Consider the following 22,295-nt stretch of genomic DNA (forward strand, 5'->3'; position numbering starts at 1 on the left):
TTTCTGGCACCAGAGTCAGCAGATATGACTCAATGAAAATAAAAAACAGCTCTGTTGAGTACCATAATGCAGTTTTTGCACAAACCCTTGTTGAGTAGAGCAGCAGTTTAAATAAACTGGACCAAATTAAGCTTTGTGAGTTTTATCAGCTCTAAGTAACAGCCATGTTTCCCTCTTTCCATGTTGAATACACGTGGAGTACGTTTTACACTTTGATTCTGGAAGTGGATTTATTTCACAAAATTGTAGTTGCTCTTATCCTTTACTCTTCAAGCCAGACAGCAGTACCGATAGTTTTACTGTATGCTAGATTCTTTCCACATCTGTTATGGAATCATATTTGGGATTTGTTGGCCTTGTTTACTCTGAGTTTGGAAACTATTACCATCTTCCTTGCAAGAATCATGCTTAAACACGATTAACTACAGTGTTTCAGACCATTAATTTGGAACAATGTACTGTAGTGGGGTTTTGTTCTTTTTAAATACGGGTACATCTTATGCTTCCCGGGTAAAAAGGTCTGTAAAGCCAGAGCAACTAGCTCCTAGGATAGCTCACGTTGCTCTTGAGTGACCTCTTCTGGCCAGTAAGTGTGGCTCTAATTGTTACCCTGCCTAATCATCGTTAAACGGGGAAAGTACTGTGTGAGGATGAAGCTGAGTGTTGATTTAAACTGGAAACTAAATATGAAATCCTAAAGGAACCTCTCCCCGCTCCCTCACCACTCCAGTACAGGAATATGAAAGGGATCACGCACACCTGTCGTGTTATTTCCAAGTTTATTGTGATTTTGCAGTCCTTCATCCTGCAAACAGAGCTTGGGAGATAGTAATGGATCCCAAAATCGTATATGGGGACAATGAAACACTATCACAAGTTGCAACATATTGAGACATAACTGGCGAAATTCTACCTTGTTTCACCTGTCCATGGGCATGGAAACCAGTGGTTGCATGGTTGTAACTGAAAGCAGAACTTGGCCCCGTGCTATCTTGAGGCATGCGGTGGAAGCCCCCTTACCTGGGACTTTTAAAAGTAGATGGAGCCATACAACAGACAACATACTGCAGAGAGAAACCTGCCCTGGCAGATGGCATTGCCTACCAGGCCTTTTCCATGTCTAACTTCTAGGACCTTATGAACGATAGGCTTAAAATGATGAGGGTGCCCACCCGCCCCTTATTTTAGGCTGCATTGGAATGTATTAAACCTGATCCTACGTAACGTTTTAAACACTGCATTGAACGTTTCTGACGGGGAGCAGAAAGGTGAGCGTGAGAGAAAAACACACGGTACCGCCCACCGTCCCTCAGCACTCCAAGGGCTTATGGGGGAAAGAGGCAGAGCTGCAGCAGCCACCCGCAGAGCCGGGGCTGGCCGGGCCGCACGCTGACTTGCTCCACCCCACCCCCGCCGCGATGGGGGCGCCCGCCCAGCGCCCCGCCGCTCTCACGTGACACGGCCGTGCCCGGCCCAAGCACCGCCGCGGTCGGAAGATGGCGGACGTGGGGGCCAGCGACAGTGAAGAGGAGGAGCTGGCGGGCTATGGCACCGCGCTGGAGCCGCTGCTGGAGGGTAAGGGAGCTCGCCACGGGGGGCGGGGGCGCAGGTGCACCGACCGATCCCCCCCGGCTTGCGCGGAGGCGTCTGGCCCCGGTAACCTGCGGCGGGCGGGGCCGTGTCTCCCCGGAACGCTCTGCCCACATGGCGGAGGAGGGGAGCCGCCTTGAAGCCAGCCCCGGGGGGGGAGGGCAGCTAACAACCCCCCGGGTACCTGCACAGCCAGGCTGCGTTAGGGAGCGAGACGGGCCGGCTCCTCTCCCTGCTCGGCCCGCCGCCTGGTCTGCGGCTTCCTTCGCTCCCGCCCAGCTCTCCCCGGCCAGGAGCCAGCTTGCCCGGCGGTCGACGCCTTGCACAGTCCAGTAAACCCGGCCACGTCCATCCGCCTGGCCCGCGGGGCTCCCTGGTCGGGGAGAGACGGGGCCGGGTGGGCGAATGCTAATCAACCGACGCTGTTGTCCGCAGGGTTGAAGAAAGGTGGAGGCTAAGGAAGCTTGATGCAGCAGCTCCCAGTGCCCAGCTAACACAGGCCTTAGCTGACTATAGAGGGGAGGCGGTGGTACAGATGATAGGCTAAGAGCTGGCAAATTACAAAGGCAAGAAACTGGAGGAGACAGAGGGGATTCCCCTGTAATCTCTCGGTTACTGACATCTCAGGTGGTACTTGTTGCAATAGGAGGTCATCATTGTCAGACACGAGTGTGATTAAGGCCTGGTCTGTGCATGGCTTTCGTACCAGTTCAGTTATGGTTGTGATTTTGTTTACTGAAATAGTTATACTTGTACAATTCATAGTGTGAATACAGTTGTGCTGGTATTAAGATGCTCTATGCCAATATAACTTATTTATCTTCCTATACAGGAATAAGCTAGACCACTTGTACTGCTTTAATTATACCAGGGTAGTTAAAGCTGTACAAGTTGTGTGTGTAAACAAGGCCTAAGTTGACAGTATCTCTTTTAACAACACGTAACTGCTGGGCCAAGGTCTCAAATGACTGTGCTTAGATGGAACATCAAAAATCCTGGCACCATTTTTACATACTATAGAATGGAGGCTTCAGTTCTCAGTACATTCAGAATGTTTCAACAACCTGGATGTTCCAGCATTTCTGTAAGGCCTTGTTGGTGGTGGTCATTGGTGTTCAGAATTTTAAAAATAAAACTATATTATATTTATGAAAGTTGACCTTTTTCACTTCTATACTCAGATGACCAACAGCACTATGCATGGCTGATACAAGGCTTTTGCTATAAGAGAATTATATTTCTCATAAATGTTGGAATAGAACTGATTGTGGTAAATAACAAAAGCCTTCATTGTTTTCTATTTAGAAAGATAAAAGTAGGAAGCAATTAATCTTTGTAGAAGTTAATGTACAATAAAAACCCCTGTGGTTTGTAGTGCTTCTTACCCAAGGACAAAAGACAACATTGTTCATTTTAATCCTGTTTCCTATTGCCTTATAAGGTGTCAGGGTTGATAATTTTCCTGTTCTATCCAGTTTCATAAAGCTACCTTTAAGCTAGATGTCAATAGGCCTCCTACCATCAAAAGCACAGAGATTGCATATAACTAGGTGGGGGGGAGAAGGGGTTAATGCATGCATGTGTGCATGTACATGCATTGGCCACACATGAACGTTTAACCTGGCTTCATCCTTTGTATTATATATATAGAGTGTTATATTTCAGTAGTAAGTATTTGCCTAATTTAGGACTCGCACTCTTTCAAGGCCAGGGCAAGAGTTTTGGGGGCCTTAAAGGCAAGATCCTGCAAACACTTAACCGTGGGGCTTAGTACCCACTTTTGTGGGTAGTCAGCGGGCAGTAAGTGCTACTTACAACAATGTTTCAATTATCTGTCCCTGAAATGATAAATCTCTTGGAGAAATGACAGTATCTTAACATGTTTTTGCCAAGCCAATTATACTGTTGGTTTTCAGTAAATAATAATGGGTTTACACAAAAGGGAGATTACACTTCAAAAGTGCTTATTATACTTAACCCCTCTGTTCCTAAAGGTCGTCTTGTTTAAAATGTGATTTCACCACAGGCAGTTGTACAACATATTTCAAGGTCCATGATTCTGCAATAGATTGCACGTGGACAGACAACTGTACATGCACAGACTTCTCTTAGGGGTATGGTGTTATTGCAAGTGTTATCTTTTAGCAGTGTCATGTATTTGAGGTCCTGAGCACTTAAAGATGGTCCTGTCTTTTAAATATCCTGTTGACTGTTTGCAATGATAGTGTTGTTAGTTAACCTCTGTCTCGATTAAATTCAAAATTTGATAGTTGTATTCTGCCTCCCAAATTCCTAGAACTTCAGTTGGATATGAGATTAATAACACTTAGCACTTTCCATTTTCATAGTGTTTCACAAACAGTGTTTAGAGCACCTCCCTAAAGTATGTTAATAAGTATTATTCTTTCCATTTTACAAATTGGGACATTAAGGAGACAGATATGTTGCGATTTGCCCACAGCCATGGAAGGCAGTCAGTGTCGGAACTTAGGAATTCTTTATCAGCATTTTTATTCTCTTCCTCTTTATTAAGTTCATGTTTTAAATAGCAGCATAGAGTGTTTAAGTGCCCAGTTGAACTGCTGTCACTTTCCACTTCAGAGGTGTCTGCTATTCCCATGTGGAACAAATAGGGGCTGAGAGGAGTGGGGATTTGATTTTCTGTTCAGGTTAACTCACTTACCTGGTTTTTTTATATTTTTATAATTGTAGGTGAACGAATTAAGAAGCCAGTTCCTCTTCAAGAGCAGACTGTTAAAGATGAAAAGGGACGATATAAACGTTTTCATGGAGCATTTAGTGGTGGTTTCTCGGCTGGCTACTTCAACACTGTTGGTTCAAAGGAAGGTCAGAGATTGTTTGCGTCAGACTAGTTCACCTCATGGAGAAGAACTTCAGTAATACTTTATCAAAGTATAACACTACTAAAATTGTTTGTGGGAAAACAAATGTAAATTGGCATTATGTGATTTTTTCTGCTGATGTTTACTGTAAATAGTTATATTTCTCTGTTAAAATGAACATCTTTGCAGATGCTACCCTTTAAATGCTCTGCTTATGGATGCATTGCATTATGTTGGCATGCCCTTAATGTGTTTCTGATTAATATGTCAAAATGGTTAGGTATAACCTTTCTTTGCTGCATTCAAACATTATACTAAAGTTTCTTTATATACATTTCTTAAATATTTGCTTTCTTTAAAGGATGGGCACCTTCAACTTTTGTATCATCACGCCAGAAGAGAGCAGACAAAACAGTCCTTGGACCAGAAGACTTTATGGATGAGGAGGTAAGTTTACAGAAATAATACAAAAAGTTGTGGCATGACTATGGTCCTATGAAATTTATGGTCCATTTTGGTCAATTTCATGGTCATAGGATTTTTAAAATAGTCAATTTCACGGTTTCAGGTGTTTATATCTGAAATTTCATGGTGTTGTAACTGTAGGGGTCCCAGTCCAAAAAGGGGTCATGGGCAGGGGGAGTGTCACGGGATTGCCACCCTTACTTCTGTGCTACTGCTGGCAGGGCTACTACTGGGCGGCCAGAGACCAAGAGCTACTGGCCAGGCGCTCAGCTCTGAAGCCAGCACTGCCGCCAGCAGCAGAGAAGTGAGGATCACAGGGTTTTGGGGGGGATGTAATTGCTTTTGTGGGGGGCAGGGCCAGCCGTATGAGTGGGTGACTGCCCAGGTCTCATGGCCAGAGAGGCACCATGGTCCCTTCCCCCACGCCAGCCAGCTCAAGGCCCCTTTAATCCCAGAGCTCCAGGGCCCAGGACTGGGGCACCCCAGCCTGGGTCTCTTACTGTGCGCCAGGTTCCAGATGCTAGTCCCAGCCAGGCTGGGCAGGGATGATACATCCTCTTCCCCTGCAGGGGCGATTCCCATGACCAGGTCAGACCTGCCTCTGGGAACCTCCCCCAGCTTCAGGAAGCTCTGTGGCTGGGCTGCCTTCTCTGAGGCACAGTCATACTTCTGCACTTCCTTCAGAGCTAGGCTTCCAGCCAGCAGCTGCTGATCTTCCAGCAGTTGGGGGAGGTTCTCAGAGATGTGTCTGACCTGGTCCCGGGAGCAGCCCCTGCAGGTGAAGAGGAAGTCTTGTCCCTTCCTAGCCTGGGGGAGCAGCAGGAAGAGCCTGGCACACAGTAGGAACTTCCTTCTCCTACAATAGCAGCTTTCACGGGGAGATCAGATTGCACGGTTCATGATGATTTTTCACAGTCTTGAATTTGGTAGGGCCTTAGGCATGATAATACTTCAGATGTTTGGGCATCTTATCACTGTGTATATTGTTTCATGAATTTACATAGATATGGATAATGAAATCACTTTTACTGTAGATACTACTAAATAGAAATTTGAAAGAATTTTATTTTAAATTTTCATCAAAACTGATTTAATCTTGTCAGGGACAAATGTGTATTTGGTTGTGGTGGGTTCTTAACACGGAAATATCAGGATGTAAAACATGATCATCCCTAATTTTGAGGGCTGAAGGGTGTAGTTGGGAGCTCTTTCAGTACTTAAATGTCTGTAGGGAATTTAGTTAAATAAAATTGGGTTTTAAATAGTCTGAATAAAATGGTTTCATGTTCTATTTACTTTGTATGTATGATATAATTCTAACCCATTTTCTAATGGACCTTAGAATCCTCTAGATAGGACCTGGGGGGGAAATGGGAGGAGGGGAGGGGACAGGCGGAAAAAGCCTTACATAACAGAAAGCAAACAAAAGTTTCCAGCCTCCATCATAAAGAGGCACACACAAATAAAAATAAAGATTGTGATTTTGAAGGTGCTTAACGAGAGGTAGATGCCCAATTCCCACTGAATTTCAGTTAGAGTTGGACACCTAACACCCTTCAGCACCTTGTACACCCAGCCAAAATAAAAGGCATAAACCCCATGTTTTCCTTGGAAGATCATCTTCAGTGTTAGTCTATATCTGAAGAAAAGTTATTTCCATTTAGAATTTTTCCTCTTTGTGTGCGTGTTTTTTAGGATCTTAGTGAATATGGGATAGCGCCTAAAGAAATTACAACTACAGATGACTTTGCTTCCAGAACCAAAGATAAAATAAAAGAAAAAGCTAGGCAGATTGCAGGGGTAACTGCATCCATTCCAGGAGCCACTGCACTGGATGATTTAATAGCACCAGCAAAGTGAGTAGACATCATAACGCTCCTCCCAAATCTGTATTGGCAAGTAAAGGAATATCTGACTACTACGTTCAGTTCAACTTACTGCAAAATATATACAATTGCATTTTCAAAGGGGCATCTATCTGCCTTGTTTTACACATGCAAATTTGCACACAGTCATTTGCAGTTCCGCATGCAAGATACATATACAAATGATAATACATGAAGAATTGTGTATACAGAAAACTGCGCTATGAAAATTTGAGCCATACAATTATGAATTTTTTTATATCTTTCAGGAGTTTCACCATAAATACTTTAAAAGTAGGCTGTCAGCATAAATGTTTTCTTAATTTTCTCTTAGAATAACTATCGGTGTTGAATTGTTGCGAAAAATGGGCTGGAAAGAAGGACAAGGGGTTGGACCTCGAGTCAAGAGAAAGCCACGCAAACAAAAACCTGGTATATTCAATTAAGTTTTGAGTAGGAAATTATTTTCCATTAATCTTCCCTGTACTATTGAGAAGATCTTTTAAAAACCTTCTTTTATTTGATCTGGGGTTTTTTCATTAAGAGAAACTCATTGAAGAATTGTAACTTTTTAATATGGTGCTGTTATGCTTTACAGATCCTGAAGTAAAAATATATGGCTGTGCACTACCACCTGAAGGGTCTGAAGGATCTGAGGTATTGTGCAAATCTGACAGTTATATAACTAGAATATTAATATTTGCATTGGTGTTGTAGCCATGTTGGTCCCAGAACATTAGAGAGACAAAGTGGGTGGTGTAATATCTTTTATTGAACCAACTTGTTGGTGAAAGTGACAAGCTTTTGAGCTACACAGAGTTCTTCAGAATACTAATGTTTTTTTTAATGTAAACCTAGAACAGCTCCTTTCCTAGTCAGTCATATGCAGTGATATCAGTATGTATTTAGAGACCTCTTAAACTTTTTCAGAATTGGACTTCATCTTAACTAAATATTGTTGTGGGACTTACATTTTTATACTGCTGTACAGAGTTTAATGCTTATTTTTATGTACTTTGTATAAGGATGAAGAGGATGAATATCAACCAGAGAATGTGACATTTGCACCCAAAGATGTAATGCCTGTAGACTTGACTCCTAAAGAGAATGTCCATGGACTTGGTTACAAGGGTCTAGATCCCACCAAAGCATTGTTTGGGGTTTCAGGAGAACACCTCAGTCTTTTTAGTGATGGTTCTGAAAAGACAAGTAATCTCCTTGGTGATCTGAGGCATAGTAAAGGAAGAAAACTGGGTATCTCAGGCCAGGTAAAACTTTACTGTATGTACTATGTTGCAGTGTCAGTTACAGGAAATAAATGTTTGTCTTAACATTTCTCCCAAACAAAATTAAAACAAAAAGTTCTAAAGCAAGTTGAAAATACCATTTCTGTTGTTAAAAATAATACTTTGTGCTGCTCTGTTCCCTTCTCTCTGAGAGTGAACATGAATTAAATCTTACAATACCCGTGTGGTGTAGGATAGTAGTAGTATACTGTATTTGAGATGAGAAAACAAGCACAGAGAGGTAAAATGACTTGACCCAGCACAAATAAACAGGGTCAGCCTGAATCTTGAATTTAATATATATATTTATTGGTTGAAAGAGGTAAGAATTATTGGTTCCTATTATATATGACATTCCAATATTAATTTTGTGATTGAAATAAATTGTGGGGGAGAGGAATGAAACAAACTTATACTCTTTCCTTTTCTTTACATTGAAAGTACTCGTAAAACTGACATAATCTCTAAGGGCCAAATGCTGTGCTTCCTAGTCCATAGTCAGGCAACACTTCTGTTTGAAGTCAATGAGAATTTTTGCTGTAAATGTAGACTGTAAACTATTATTACAGTTTTATTCTATGTTTATCTCATTTAACACAAGCATTGCTTCACATTGATAAGATAGTGTCTTTTTTTTCCTGCTGTTCTGGCTGTCTGAGAAATAAAACGTAGATCAGTGATTTTTATTTTCTCCATGAGGCCTGATAAAGATGGACAATACTCAGAAATTGTAGAGTGATCACAAGACACTGTGTATAGTTTGAGACTGGGACTGGGAGGCAGGCTATCTTGTTTCTGTTCCCATTTCTACCACTGACTTGCTATGAAGCCATGGGCAAGTCCTTAAAGCTTCTATATGCCTTAATGAGTTTAATGTAATAATATGATGAGTGTGGTTTAAGTAAAAATGAAAGTGAACATTAAATTTCTCCAGTTGGAGTAAAATGAGCTTTTTGTGAAACAAAGGTATTTTATTTTTGGCCATTTCCTTCTAACACTAGGTTCTGTCAGCCACATCCAGTTACCCTTTAGCACTGAGCCCTGTGATTCATGTTTTCATACAGAAGAAACATTATCAAGTTATTCATTTTTTGGGAAAAAAGAAAAAAGGTCAGATATGGTTGTATTTAATCTTAAGGGCCTCCTGCCAGCATAATTATTTTCTTTCCTTAGAGCTCAGCTAGTACTATTTTTATTCAGATATCACGTTATATTGTTCAGTGTTATACAGGTACCTTGCCGGTTATAGGGCAAACATGCCTCTAATATAGTAGTTCCAGTCCCTCCCTTGCTGGAGGACATATTTGCTTTTTTGATCATTGATCTCCTATTTGAGAGGGTATAGTACTTGCTACATGAAAGCTATCAAACTGGTCCCAAACTTGTAATTTTAATTTCAGAGACAAAATATGGATGCTCAGGTGTATTCTAACACGTTACTTTTTCAAGACAAACTGCTATATTTTGACACTAGAATTCTAACCATTTTTATTTAAAATATTTTTTCTAGGCTTTTGGTGTAGGAGCTTTGGAAGAAGAAGACGAAGATATTTATGCTACTGAAACATTATCGAAATATGATACAGTTCTGAAAGATGAAGAACCTGGAGATGGGCTGTATGGGTGGACTGCACCTAAGCAGTATAAAAACAAGAAAGGTAAGAATTATAGATACAATTATACTGAAACTTCAGATCTATGTGAGAATACTAACCTCTATTTCCCAGTTATGTTCATTGATGCTTTCTAGCTCAGAGATTTGAACATTTCACTTAGTCTCCTCCATTACGTTACTAGTAGTTCAAAACCCGATTCAATGAACATTTCTGGTTTTTTCAGTTTAGTGTATTTATCTGAAAACATTTTTTTTTCTGTTGTAGGAAAAAGTAGTGAGTGAAAAGCAACTGTCACTATAAAAATACAGATGATATCAAAAGAACTTATTCCAAAGTTGTCAGTGGCCTAGGTATAAAATATTGCATGCAAAAAATGTTAAAAAAATAAAATTAAATTAAATTAAAGTTGCACAGACAAGCACTCAAAAGTTAGGAAATGCCAGGATGAAGATTGCCCACACAATAGATATGAAGCTACATTAGCATTAGACAGCTCTAAATTACCACCAAAGAGGACAGCTTTCTTTGTAGGAGAAAAATAATTACCACTAATAGTGGTAATAGATCACTGCTAATATTAGTGGTCACTGCTGAAAATCTCAGAAATATTGTGTGCTCTAAGTTGGTAGTTAGAACTAATAGTAGGCATTGGTAATGTACACAATAGTTTTAATGTCAGAAAAGATGCATGAATATTTAAGAATCCTTCAGTAATCTACTTGCGAATATATTTGTAAGTATATAAAATACTTACGAATGATTTTGCAGCCTGTACTAATATGGACTAATTTTGGGGACTCCAGTGGGGCTGCTCACATGAGTAAATGCTGTTGAATCAGGTTTATAGCCGTTTGCCTTTTATGCAAAGCAGCACTTGCTTAAGTACCGTCTTCAGATTTAATTTAAGATGCATGCATAAACTTCTGAATTTCTTTCAAAATGAGTGCTTGAATTTGGTTCCATCAATATACATAGTGTATAGCCAGTCACAGCTGTGGAGGCTTCCATAGATTCTGAATGAGATCATGCCTCAGCGCTAACTTTTTGACATTCTATTTGTATTACACAGTGCATAGTATTAGTTATTGCTGATAATTCATGAGTTGAGGAAAACTGTAAGGGTTTTTAATAAGGAATTTTAAAGAATCAGGACATACTAGTTTAAGAATGCTGTATTAGAAATTAGAATATTTTGAAGTTACTTAGTTAAAAAAATGTAAAGTTGAATATTCCTGTCTACTAAGTTAATTCTGTAGATGTTGGCTTTGAAAGTGCAGATTAATACTGTAATCATTTTATAGGAATGGAGAAAGAACTTAGATATATTGGCAAAATTCTGGATGGCTTTTCCTTGGCTTTTAAATCATCAGCTCCAAAAAAGGTAAGTAAAACATAATCAGCTTCTATACCAGATGCCTGGAGGATAGCTAATGTGACACCAAATTTTTAAAAAGGCTCCAGAGGTAATATTGGCAATTACAGGCTGGTAAGCCTAACTTGAGTAACAGGTAAATTGGTTGATGTTATAGTTAAAAATCAGAATTATCAGACATGTAGACCAACATGATTTGTTGGGGAAGAGTCAAATGGTTTTTGTAAAGTGAAATCATGCCTCTCCAATCTTCTAGAATTCTTTGAGAGGGGTGGTTAAGCATGTGGACAAGGGTGATCCAGTGGATAAAGTATACTTAAATTTTCAGAAAGCCTTTGACAAGATCTATCACCAAAGGCTCTTAAGCAAAGTAAGCTGTCATGTGATAAGAGAGACGGTCCTTTCCTGGAACAGTAACTGGTTTAAAAGATAGGAAACAATGGGTGGGAATAAAGGTCAATTTTCAGAATAGAGAGAAGTAATTAGTTAAGTCCAAAGCAGACTGCGAAGAGTTACAAAGGAATCTCACAAAGATGGGTGACTGGGCAACAAAATGGCAGCTGAAATACAATGTTGATAAATGCAAAGTAATGCACATTGGAAAACAATCCCAACTATACATATATAATGATGGGGTCTAAATTAACTGTTATTATTCAAGAAAGAGATCTTGGAGTCATTGTGGATAGTTTTCTGAAAACATCCACTCAGTGTGCAGTGGCAGTCAAAAAAACCCTAACATAATGTTAGGAGTCGTTAGGAAAGGGATAGCTAATAAGACAGAAAATACCATATTGCCTCTTTATAAATCCATGATTCAGCCTGAATACTGTGTACACATCTGGTCACCCCATCTCAAAAAAGATATATCAGAATTAGAAAAGGTACAGAAAAGGGCAACAAAAATGAGTAGGGATATGGAAATGGACATGAAGGGCGATTAAAAAGACTGGGACTTTCAGCTTGGAAAAGAGACGACTAAGAGGAGGGATATGATAAAGGTCTATAAAATCATGACTGGTGTAGAGAAAGTAAACAAGGAAGTGTTGTTTACTCATAACACAAGAACTAGGGGTGACCAAATGAAATGAATAGGCAGCAGGTGTAAAACGAACAAAAGGAAGTATTTCTTCACACAGTGCACAGTCAACCTGTGGAACTCCTTGCCAGAGGATGTTGTGAAGGCTAAGACTATAACAGGGTTCAAAAAAGAAACCCGTTCATGGAGAATGGGTCCATCAATGGCTATTAGCCCGATGGGCAGGGATTCCTGTTTGCCAGAAACTAGGAATGGGTGGCAGGATGGATCGTTGATGATTACCTGTTCTGTCATTCCCTCTGAACACCTACCATTGGCCACTGTTGGAAGACAGGATACTGGGGTAAATGGACCATTGGTCTGACTCAGTATGGCCTTTCTTATGTTCTTATGTTTTCTCTTAGTTAAAATAACTATTTTAATTTCACCGTCTTTACATGTTTAAACATAGACAATAAATAATCACTCCTGTCAATAATAATCAAATAATTTGCGAAGGAAAGAAGTAAGCATGCCTTATATAGATCCAAAGAGTTGTATGCAATTTGACAGAACTCCTTGGTTATTACTATATTCTAGTCATTCAGATTGTGTGTTGTAATAGGACTAAAAGTGTTGGTAAGCAACAAAGGCATCCTAAATATTTAAATGATAGGTTTTCAGGCTGATAATACAAACCTGAAGTTTGTCCATTCACTAGACGAAGTGAATGCGTCCAGAGCTGCTCACTGCTGTTTGGCAGCAGTTTGGAGAATTGGTTTGATTTGATTTGAGCATGAATAACATACATATTCTGCTTGTCTGTTGTTCAGACGTAATAATGTATTTTCTTAGTGACCAAGACCTCTCAAATTCACTCGTAGTGACAAATTTGTTTTAATCCTATTTTTAGGACTTCATTTTAAGTACAAGATGTATTGGTGTAAGTGTAGAGTGAGCTAAAATTCAGCCGTAATAGAGAATTTTGTGAGAGTATGAGGAAATAGGAAGAAAAATCCATTTAGTATACTGTTATTATAAGGAGGCATTGGGATATTCAGGATTATTCCTTTAAGAGATAGGGAGACTAAGGTATTTTAGAAGCTTAGGGGAAACTATTTTGGAAGTGCATGTAATTCCCATTTAAGGAAGGTGAATTCTTAAGCAATATCCAAAGTATTTTCTGGGGTGGGGGGGAAATCAGTACACACTACTTTTGCTAACTCATAGTAGAGTTCTTGATTTACAGTATAATTTTTATAAATTAACTATTCAGTAATTTTTTTCACGTTTCAAGTGTTTTATTACAATGCCATTTTATTTATTGATTCGGACTAATTTGATTCTGTCAACTTTGTTTGTTATATAGCTTGCTTTTCTGTTATTAAAGTACACAAGTTAAAATGACAGTGGTCAAAGGAGTGTATTGGTTGCGATGTCTTTTTCCGTAAGCCTGAGCAGTATACACTAGTAGTCTATATTAATATTAACTTTTGTATGCTGCCCGGTGGTTACAGTGAAGGGCATCTCATCTGTAAATAACAAATATGAAGCTGCATCTTTCACTGTTTTTTCTGTTTGTTTTGGAAGACTTATCTACCGCCTGACCTGCCAAGGGATTACAGACCTGTCCATTATTTTCGACCAGTGATAACAGCTAGAAACCAAAACCCCCTTTTACTGCAGGCATTAGTTGAATCAGCTGGGAAGCTCAAGAGTGATACTACACAGCAAAGCAGACACACATTGAATGCATCTCAGAGGAGGGAATTGTTAGGAGAGAGTGCTCTGAAAGGTATATGACAGTTTGTGACCATACTTTTTCTTGTTTCATCATAATTTAGGTTCACTTAACTGTGATTAGACTATTAAGTTAGCACAGATAATACTTATTTGTTTACAAACTTGAATGTTCACAATCTTGAATATCTATTTTATTAATAAATAAACGAACCCCTTATGTTAGCCAAAATATCTTTCATGTGATGGCCAATTTGAACCCTAAATGTCAATTACTAGGAATACCGTGTGTGTGTGTGTGTGTGTGTGTGTGTGTGTGTGTGTGTAAGATATTCCATTTTTTGCTTCCTTGTAAAGAAAGCCTTAATTTATTTATTTTATTTTAATTTTCTGCTTGTTTTTTTTTTTTTACTTTAGAAATTCAGATCTTATGTAGCCTAGAAGATTTTATAGCTCTCTAGTTACTAGTGATATTGTGACATCATAAGAGTGTAGAGAAAACAGCAAATAAGAGGGGAAGTAGATGTTAGTCATACGTTTTCAAACTTTGTGTTTTTGTTAACACCTGTTTAATGTCAATGAGTAAAGGATACTGGAGAAAGAACATCTTCACTGCCATTCCCTTCAATTAAGTTGTGAGGTCACAAATCTCATGCTCTGAGATACGATGTATTGATTTAAATTACTGATTTTATTCATGATTTAAATCAGCAAGTGGGTAACCTTTCTTTCCCAGGTATCTGCCTGGTGGATCTTGCTCACGTGCGCAGGGTCTAACTGATCGTCGTATTTGGTTGGGGTCAGGAAGGAATTTCCTCCCCGGGTCAAATTGGCAGAGACGTTGGGGGTGTTTTCCCTTTCCCTACAGCATGGGTCATGGGTCACTGGCAGGTTTAAACTAGTGTAAGTGGTGAATTTTTTGTAACTTGAAGTCTTTAAACCATGATTTGAGGACTTCAATAACTCAGTCAAAGGTTTAGGGGTCTATTTCAGGTGTGAGGTTCTGTGGCCTACAATGCACAGAAGGTCAGACTGGATGATCATGATGGTGACTTCGGGCCTTAAAGTCTGAGTTAAATAATCTATTTTAATCTTGTTTTGCATTTTTTTTTTGTTTGAGTTGTTACCCTAAAGAGAGGTTGATTCTCATTGGTTGGTAACCATTAAAACATGTTGATTTGCAACAAAATATAAGCTTTTTTGGTCCTTTTTGCTAACCAGGAGATGTGTGTGTATTTATTTAAGCAGGTATATAGTCTAACTTACATTTATCCAGATTTCTAATTTTTACATTTACCTTTTTTAGAAAATGGTGAATAATGCATTTCTTATTTATTAGATTGATTTTTTTACTTGTGATTTGTGTCAAGCTCTGTTTGAATAGAAATTCAATTTAAAAAGCATAAAACTAGTAGGCCTTATCACACCTAGTTTTATTCATAGAAAAAACAAGCTTTTCTGCTTTTTTCAACTCCAATGGTTTTTTTTTTTTTTTTTGGTTTTTTTTTTTTTAACTGAGTGAACTGGTCATTGAACTGAATTACAGTAGCTGAATAAACTGAGATGAAGATAGTATTATCTTTTTGCACACAGAGCAGGCTACTCTTGCCAGAAGCTGATTTAGCACTTGAACAATCTCTGGTTCCAGATGCTTAGCCAGTGACTTTACACCCGGGCAGTGGTTTGACTTTCTTTAAAACTTGGCAGCAAACATATACTGCTTAATATTTTTTATTTAATTTAAATTATTTTAATAGATTATAAATTTAGGCCTTAAAATAGGTTATTTCAAATTTAACTTTAAATAGGTTTATTTTTAAAAAATAAACTTGCATTGTATTTAAATAAAAAAAAATTCTAATTTGAATAAAAAACATATGATCTGATTTTTTTCTTTACATAATAGATTTTTATCTGTCCTGCTCTGAGACCCCCTCCTCTCCCTCCCGTAGATGAAGGGGCCCGAGAAAAACTTGGAAGGGTCAGACTTCACGTTTTGGAGTAAAAACCAAACAGAATGCCCCTTTTTTGTCTTTATCCTTTCAATCCTTTTTCCATACATCATAAATAAGCAAAATATGGCACAAGCCTAATTTAAAAAAATATTCATTGCAGGTCACTCAAAAGCTGAGGAGAAAATTAAGATGGTATGATGATAGCTATAATAATAATAGCTATTTTGTCGGCTCTTAAAGCATTCCACCTGTCAAAGCTCCATGGCATGCCTTAGCTTTCTGGCCCGTGAGAACCGGACATACCCTCAGAGCTAATAGTATTATTCTTTAACCAACAGGAATAATTGCTGTTGGGTAATATGACTGATTCCCTCCCTCTTTGCCCTTTCCCCCCAGACTGAGGATGACACTTCTATAGTGTCCCCAGCTGTTCTTCACTTGGGAAGCAAGTGACTGGGACCAGGAGTTGAACTTTACATGGCAGAGTTTGGCACTGAGGCCACTGAGCTAACCAAGCACAAATTTTATTTATAGCTGAAAACAATGTAATAGATTAAAATCATATGGGATTGTCCAAAATTTTCAAACTACTAATAAAACTATTAGATTGTGGTTCTTTTTTAAAAATATGGAACATATACATATGCCGTAAAAAATTTTACATGCCAGATTTCTACGAAGTCTGTATCTTTACACTATCAAATGTAGACATCCCTGGTTTTTTCAGTGACTTGTTTTTCATCATATGTATCCCTATATATCTATTAGTACAGAGATCTAGTGGAGCACAGTACATATGAATAAGAGTGAGACACTATCCTGCTCCTTTCATAAAAGATGCATCCACTCAAACAGGAATAGGTCCACCGAAGATGTAACTTGTAAAAGTGATGTTTGTGTGTCCTATACATTTTTTATACTATAACATAAATACCAAACACTGTAAAAATTGCAGTGAGGACCACTTCTGGTAAAAGAAATCTCTCTTTAAATGACCATTTAAAAACATTTCCTCAGGTTTTCCAGCAAAATTGTGACCTTTAAAATTAACAATTAACTAGACAATTGATTTTTGATGATTGCTTGAGAGGTATATGAATGCAGGAGTGTGCACAAGGGGCAGCAAACAGGGGCACTGCCTTGCCCAATAATCAGCAGAGTTCCTCCAAAGCCCTGAGGGCGAGATCACTGAACTCCTCTGGGGTCCCGGCATGGGGGCGCACAGAGCTCCTTTGGCCCCTAGGGCCCTGGCAGGGAGGGTGTGTGCTCCTCTGACCCCCAGGACCCCTTGGGGGGTTGGGGAGAGAGGCACAGAGCTTCGCAGGGCCCTAGTGGAGAGTGTGCATGCTCCTCTGCTCCACAGGGCCCTGATTGGAGATGGGTGGAGAACACAGCTTCTTCAGCCCCTGGGGCCCCGGTGGGAGGGTGCATGCTCTTCTGGTCCCAGAGCTCTGTTGGGGGCAGAGAATGTAACCCTCCAAAAGCATGGGAATTTAAATTCCTGCATACTCCCCTGTCTAAATATACATCCTGTAATTGACACATTTTTGTTTAGATAGGGAAATAATATATATGTAGTGTATTTTTTTATTCATGACAGTAGAGATAGTTACAAAGAGTTTTTTTCTTTTCTGTTTATCTCCTTGTTGCTTTTTTCCCATCCTCAGGTCCATCTCCTTCTGTTTTGGAGTATCTCTCAGGGAAAGACAGAGAGAGAATCAAAGAAGTAAAACAGGCAGCTGAACAACAAATGAAAACACAAACTTTGCCCCAGCAATCTCTGAATAGCTCCTCCTCCTCAGATGGTGCTCATTGCAAGTGGCAAGTGGTATTGGGAGGGCAGTTAGCCACCCCTGGTTCTAGTGACTTCAGACCATTTGCAAAAAATCCAGAAAAACAAAAAAGATATGAAGATTATGTAGAGAGTCTTAAACAAGAACAAAAAGGTAACTAGCAAATAGTCATGAACTTCTGCATTTTTTTCATTTGGAAAAAGTATTTCTACAGTTTTGATTAAGTGCTGCATTTTATGTTTGTTATAGGCTTGATTCCAGAATTCCACACATAGCGCTCTTCCTTCTATTTCCTTAGGCCATAATCTTGCAAAGTTTAGCCACATAAGTAATCCCATTGACTTCAGTGTTTAATTTAAGTGTTTGCGAGATTGGGTTTTTTTATAATACTCATTTTAATTTCTCTCATCTCCTCCTCATGTAGCTCATAACCTCACAAACCATGCTGTGGTCTTGCAGTCTTTTTTCTTATTGTTTCTCTCTTGTTTACCTTCTGGCTCTGTAACTTCAACCTGCTTTTAATACTCATCTCTCGTTTGTCAACAAGACACTATGTACTGTGGGTACAGTGAGACCATAGTAATTTTAATTTAGTCTATCACCAGAAAGTATCCTTCATTTCCTGCCCGCATGCAACAATTTCATGGTCCAGAATACCCATTGACATAAAATATGATGATTTTCAACAGATTATTTTTTGGGATGGGTACTTCCGCTGTGCTCTCCGTTTATCGTTGGCTTTAGCAGTTTATATCCAAGGCTCTCTGTTCCTCAGCGGCTGTGCAGTTCTTCAAGAAACTCAGCTAACCCACCTGTGCTTCTGGATTCTCCCCACTTCCCATCTGCAGACTGGACTTCAGCTCTGCTGGGCTTCATGGATCATGCAGGGAGCAGGCACTTTAATCCAATTGATTTGCATTTGGTGGGGAAAAATGGATGATGAGAGAGAGATCCCAACAAGGCAGGGAAACAGAAGACAAATGTCAGACACCTGGTTGCAGCCAAAGGGCAAATTCTGTGGCAAAAATGCTGATTTTTATGGCATCTTGGGAAAAAAAGCCATATCCCACATCTACAGAAACCACAGGGTCTCTGACTAAAATGAAGGAAAACTCAGAACCAGAAGTTGGTGCAATAAAAGAGATTATGTCACGCACCTGGTGTCTCTGAGATGAAGGAGGCAGTTCACACCTCTGAGTTATTATTTCAGGCTCTCTGAAGACTCAGGCAGCCACAGTATGTCAGGTACATTTTGGATTATATTTTCAAATTTTTCTCTGCAACCATCAGGACTAGAAACATTTTTTTAAATGGTAGCTGAGTTTCTGGAGTCTAATTCTGCAAAAAGGGAAGAAATGTATGGAAAATTCAGTGACCACCAAATTGCAGAAAAATTGCAGAAAACCTTGGGCCCCGTTTTTAATGAATTAAAAACAACTTTCCTCCACTCTCTCGGTCTCTTTTTTTTGTTTAGATTTTAACTGTAAATCAAAACATGTAATTACTTTGTTTTTTATCATGTTATTTCTGTTGCCTTTGACTGTTCTTTGACATTGAGTTCAGCTCTCAACTGCTGCACTCATTTGCTGAAACCTAAACTCTGCTACAGAGGGGCTGGGAGTAGCAGGAAGTCTAGAACTGATTCAGAAAAAATCAGAGTGGGAAATATTAGTTCAATTTTAAAATACAATAGGATAACCAATGGGAATTATATTTTATGAATTTTCATCCAGATTTGTGCTAGGAAGGAGTGTTGGAGTTGTGATATTTTGTTTAAAATATTTCTTTTCTGTGAAGCATTTCATATTTTGTATATTCCAGTGTGCTTTACAGAGCAGTGAGATAGGAGTCAGTGCAGTAATGGGCTAGGTAAATGAAGTAGCCATCATTCATTTGGCAAAGATTGTGATTGTCATTCTGGCACCATCTTGGGCAAACCTCCCTGGCTATTGAAGAATAATGGATTCAGCAAGATATATGGAGTTATCCATAATCTTTATGTCTGAAGTTTTTGGCACCTTTATATTCAACCACATATTCATCAAACCCTTGTGAGATGAGCTTGAGTTTTGGAATTCTTTGAAAGAATCATAAAATGAGTTAAACCCACATACAAGTAGTGTATTTTATATTTTAAAGTAACTTTTAAGGGCTGCTGAGCATTTCTGTCCTTTAACTTACAGTAGGTACACCAGAGAGCTGTTTAGATCCAGGTATGACAGAATGGGAGCAAAGAAGGGAACGAGAGGAATTTTACCATGCAGCAATGCTCTACAAATCTTCCAACTCAGTCCTGTCATCCAGGTTTATTCGGGCCAAGCAAGAAGATGATACTGACAAAGTGGAAGTTCCTCGAGACCAAGAGGTTTGTGCTGTTAATAATCTTGCATTTGTAATTACCTTTAAAACTAAAAATCCAATTTATTTAAAATGTCTTTGTAGAAAATAAATGTAGTAATGTTCTGTTGCCTTACATTTCTTTTGGTAAAGTTTAAGAAACCAAAAAGAAATATACAGTACTGCTCACATAGCAGTAAAGTATTTATCCTTTAAGTTCACTGAATGTTGACACTATTACCATTATAGCAGACATTTCAAGAAGTTGATTATCATCTAGGGTATATAATCAACATTTGAATTTTACAGAATGATATTGATGACAAAGAATCTGCAGTGAAGATGAAGATGTTTGGCAAGCTCACAAGAGATAAGTTTGAGTGGCACCCTGAAAAACTACTGTGTAAAAGATTTAATATTCCTGATCCCTACTCTGAGTAAGATGATTAATCAAATATCTTAACACTTTCAAAGCAATTTTTAAAATTGTTGCAAAATTTGTGTCATGTTTATGGAAAATGCTAGTTTGACATCTCTGGAGGCTGAAACCCTCTCTTTATCTTCAGAATAGATGCAACACAGGTAGAACAGCAGGCTAGCTTCCTTATGATATCTTGCCAATTTGCTTTTTACCTAAACAGGAAGGATCACCTTTATGGACTATCGCGTTAAAGATACTTTGAATGGAAATAGGTGGTGCATAGTGGATTCACCTTTGTTAGGGTTTGTATGTGTTAATAGCTGCTTCATGGGCTCTGCTTGTTTTGTGGATAATCTAAGACTTCATTTTCCAGTGTTGTCCATCCATCCCATCTTTAAAAATAATGATTGACAATTTCATTTTCCTCTAGTTCATCGATTGTTGGGTTACCCAAAGTGAAACGTGATAAGTATTCTGTATTCAATTTCTTAACTCTACCGGAGTCTACCACAACAACTGTAACTCAAACAACAAATGAAAAAATGCATCTGAATAACAATCCTAACAGTAAGTGGGTCAGCATTTTATTAGTGTAATCCCAGTAGTTAATGATTTTTAAAAAGGTTGATGTACTTGTCATGGAATGTGAAAATACCAAGATGCAGTTTCCTTATAAATAAAAGAAAATTGTTGAAAACTCAGTTAAAGCTACATCTATAGGGCCAGATCAGTTGAAATCAGTGGAGTTGTACTGATTTACACCAGCTGAGGATCTGGCCCATAGAGATCTTCTAGTTGTAAGATTTTTTTTTTTTTTAATATAGGCAATAACAATAAAGTAAGTACTAGTAGATGATTGACCTGACCATGAAATGCAGCAGTATTTAAACATTAAAGCTAATTAACCATGATGCTTGGGATCTTGTAACATTTTTTTAGAGCCAAAGAAACCATCAAGATGGGATGTATCTGACAAAGAGAAGAAGAAAAAGGATTCTATTAGTGAGTTCATAAGCCTTGCTAGATCAAAAGTTGATATTGAGCAGCAACCACCAGAACCAGTGACAGAAGAAGACAGAAGTAGAACAAATGAACCCCTTCCCAATAAGGTATAAGATCTCCAAAGGTTTGACATTTTCAGTAACATTCATGCTATTTCATATCGTTCTTCTCCTTGATGGTTTTTCTATAACGTTTTGAAATGCCTTTCTTTGTGCATGGAGAGAGTCAGTAGTAGCAACTCATGCCAAGTTAGAAAAGACATACCTGCACTTGGGGCCAAATTGTCCCCTCCACCTGTGGGAAAGAGATTCTTCTCCACAACATGTCCCCATGGAAGCTCATCTACCAGGCCTCTGTATATGCACTGGGTTGCAGGTCTGTGGCAGATCTAGCAATTCTGCAGCATCATACATTCACAAATGTATACTAGGGGAACTTCCGGACGTTGGCACTAACTTATTCAGGTTCCCATTCTAAGAGGTTAAGCTTCCATCCCTGTGAAAGATGGGCAGTGGCAGGGGGGCCCTGGTCACCACAGTTCCTGCAGCAGCATGTTGTCAAGGAGATGAGGAAACCAGGAGACAGTGTGAATGCGCTAGTTGACTATAAGTGGCCCTGTGTGGCTCTTGGAGCTCCCTGGGTTCTTTGGCCTGAATCTCCCTATTGTGGATGGTGGGAGGACAAACACCAATTTCGCCCCAGCCCAAACAGAACAATGGGAAAGAAACTTTGCAACAGTAAACTATTACATTTCTAATCCCCTACGTGGGGGACAATATTGTACAGTGATAAGAAATCTGGGATATTGCCATGACAGTATTATCACTGAAATGTTTTGCATTTTTACTCACATAATATTGCCCTAGAATTTCATATATAAAGCAAATAATTTTAAAATCAGTGGTGCTCAGCTTGTGGTCCATGTGCTGCTGGTGGTATGTAAAGAGTTGGCTGATCTCATAGTGTTGGCAGTCTTCTTGCTTTCAAGAAGA

The 22,295-nt window shown here is 39.0% G+C and overlaps 1 protein-coding gene across 4 annotated transcripts in view; it reads left to right on the forward strand.

Moving 5' to 3' along the window:
* Positions 1–1,314: 1,314 nt before the first annotated feature.
* The window catches only part of GPATCH1 (G-patch domain containing 1), a 29,045-nt gene continuing 8,064 nt past the window's right edge, over positions 1,315–22,295 (forward strand). For 2 of the 4 annotated variants that reach the window (XM_067540043.1, XM_067540045.1), the window contains exons 1-15: positions 1,315–1,575; positions 4,303–4,437; positions 4,795–4,880; positions 6,594–6,754; positions 7,098–7,195; positions 7,362–7,420; positions 7,789–8,031; positions 9,560–9,707; positions 10,967–11,046; positions 13,646–13,850; positions 17,418–17,696; positions 19,727–19,908; positions 20,190–20,317; positions 20,732–20,868; positions 21,241–21,410. In XM_067540043.1, the coding sequence (XP_067396144.1) occupies positions 1,497–1,575; positions 4,303–4,437; positions 4,795–4,880; positions 6,594–6,754; positions 7,098–7,195; positions 7,362–7,420; positions 7,789–8,031; positions 9,560–9,707; positions 10,967–11,046; positions 13,646–13,850; positions 17,418–17,696; positions 19,727–19,908; positions 20,190–20,317; positions 20,732–20,868; positions 21,241–21,410 (2,190 nt within the window). In that variant the 5' untranslated portion in view covers positions 1,315–1,496. The remainder of the gene's footprint in view (positions 1,576–4,302; positions 4,438–4,794; positions 4,881–6,593; positions 6,755–7,097; positions 7,196–7,361; positions 7,421–7,788; positions 8,032–9,559; positions 9,708–10,966; positions 11,047–13,645; positions 13,851–17,417; positions 17,697–19,726; positions 19,909–20,189; positions 20,318–20,731; positions 20,869–21,240; positions 21,411–22,295) is intronic. The other 2 variants (XM_067540044.1, XM_067540046.1) reach the window with 2 other exon arrangements.

This window comes from Emydura macquarii, unplaced genomic scaffold (genome assembly GCF_026122565.2).
Source record: "Emydura macquarii macquarii isolate MOO-44397 ecotype Brisbane River unplaced genomic scaffold, CSIRO-AGI_Emac_v2 contig_561, whole genome shotgun sequence".
Taxonomy (NCBI): domain Eukaryota; kingdom Metazoa; phylum Chordata; order Testudines; family Chelidae; genus Emydura; species Emydura macquarii.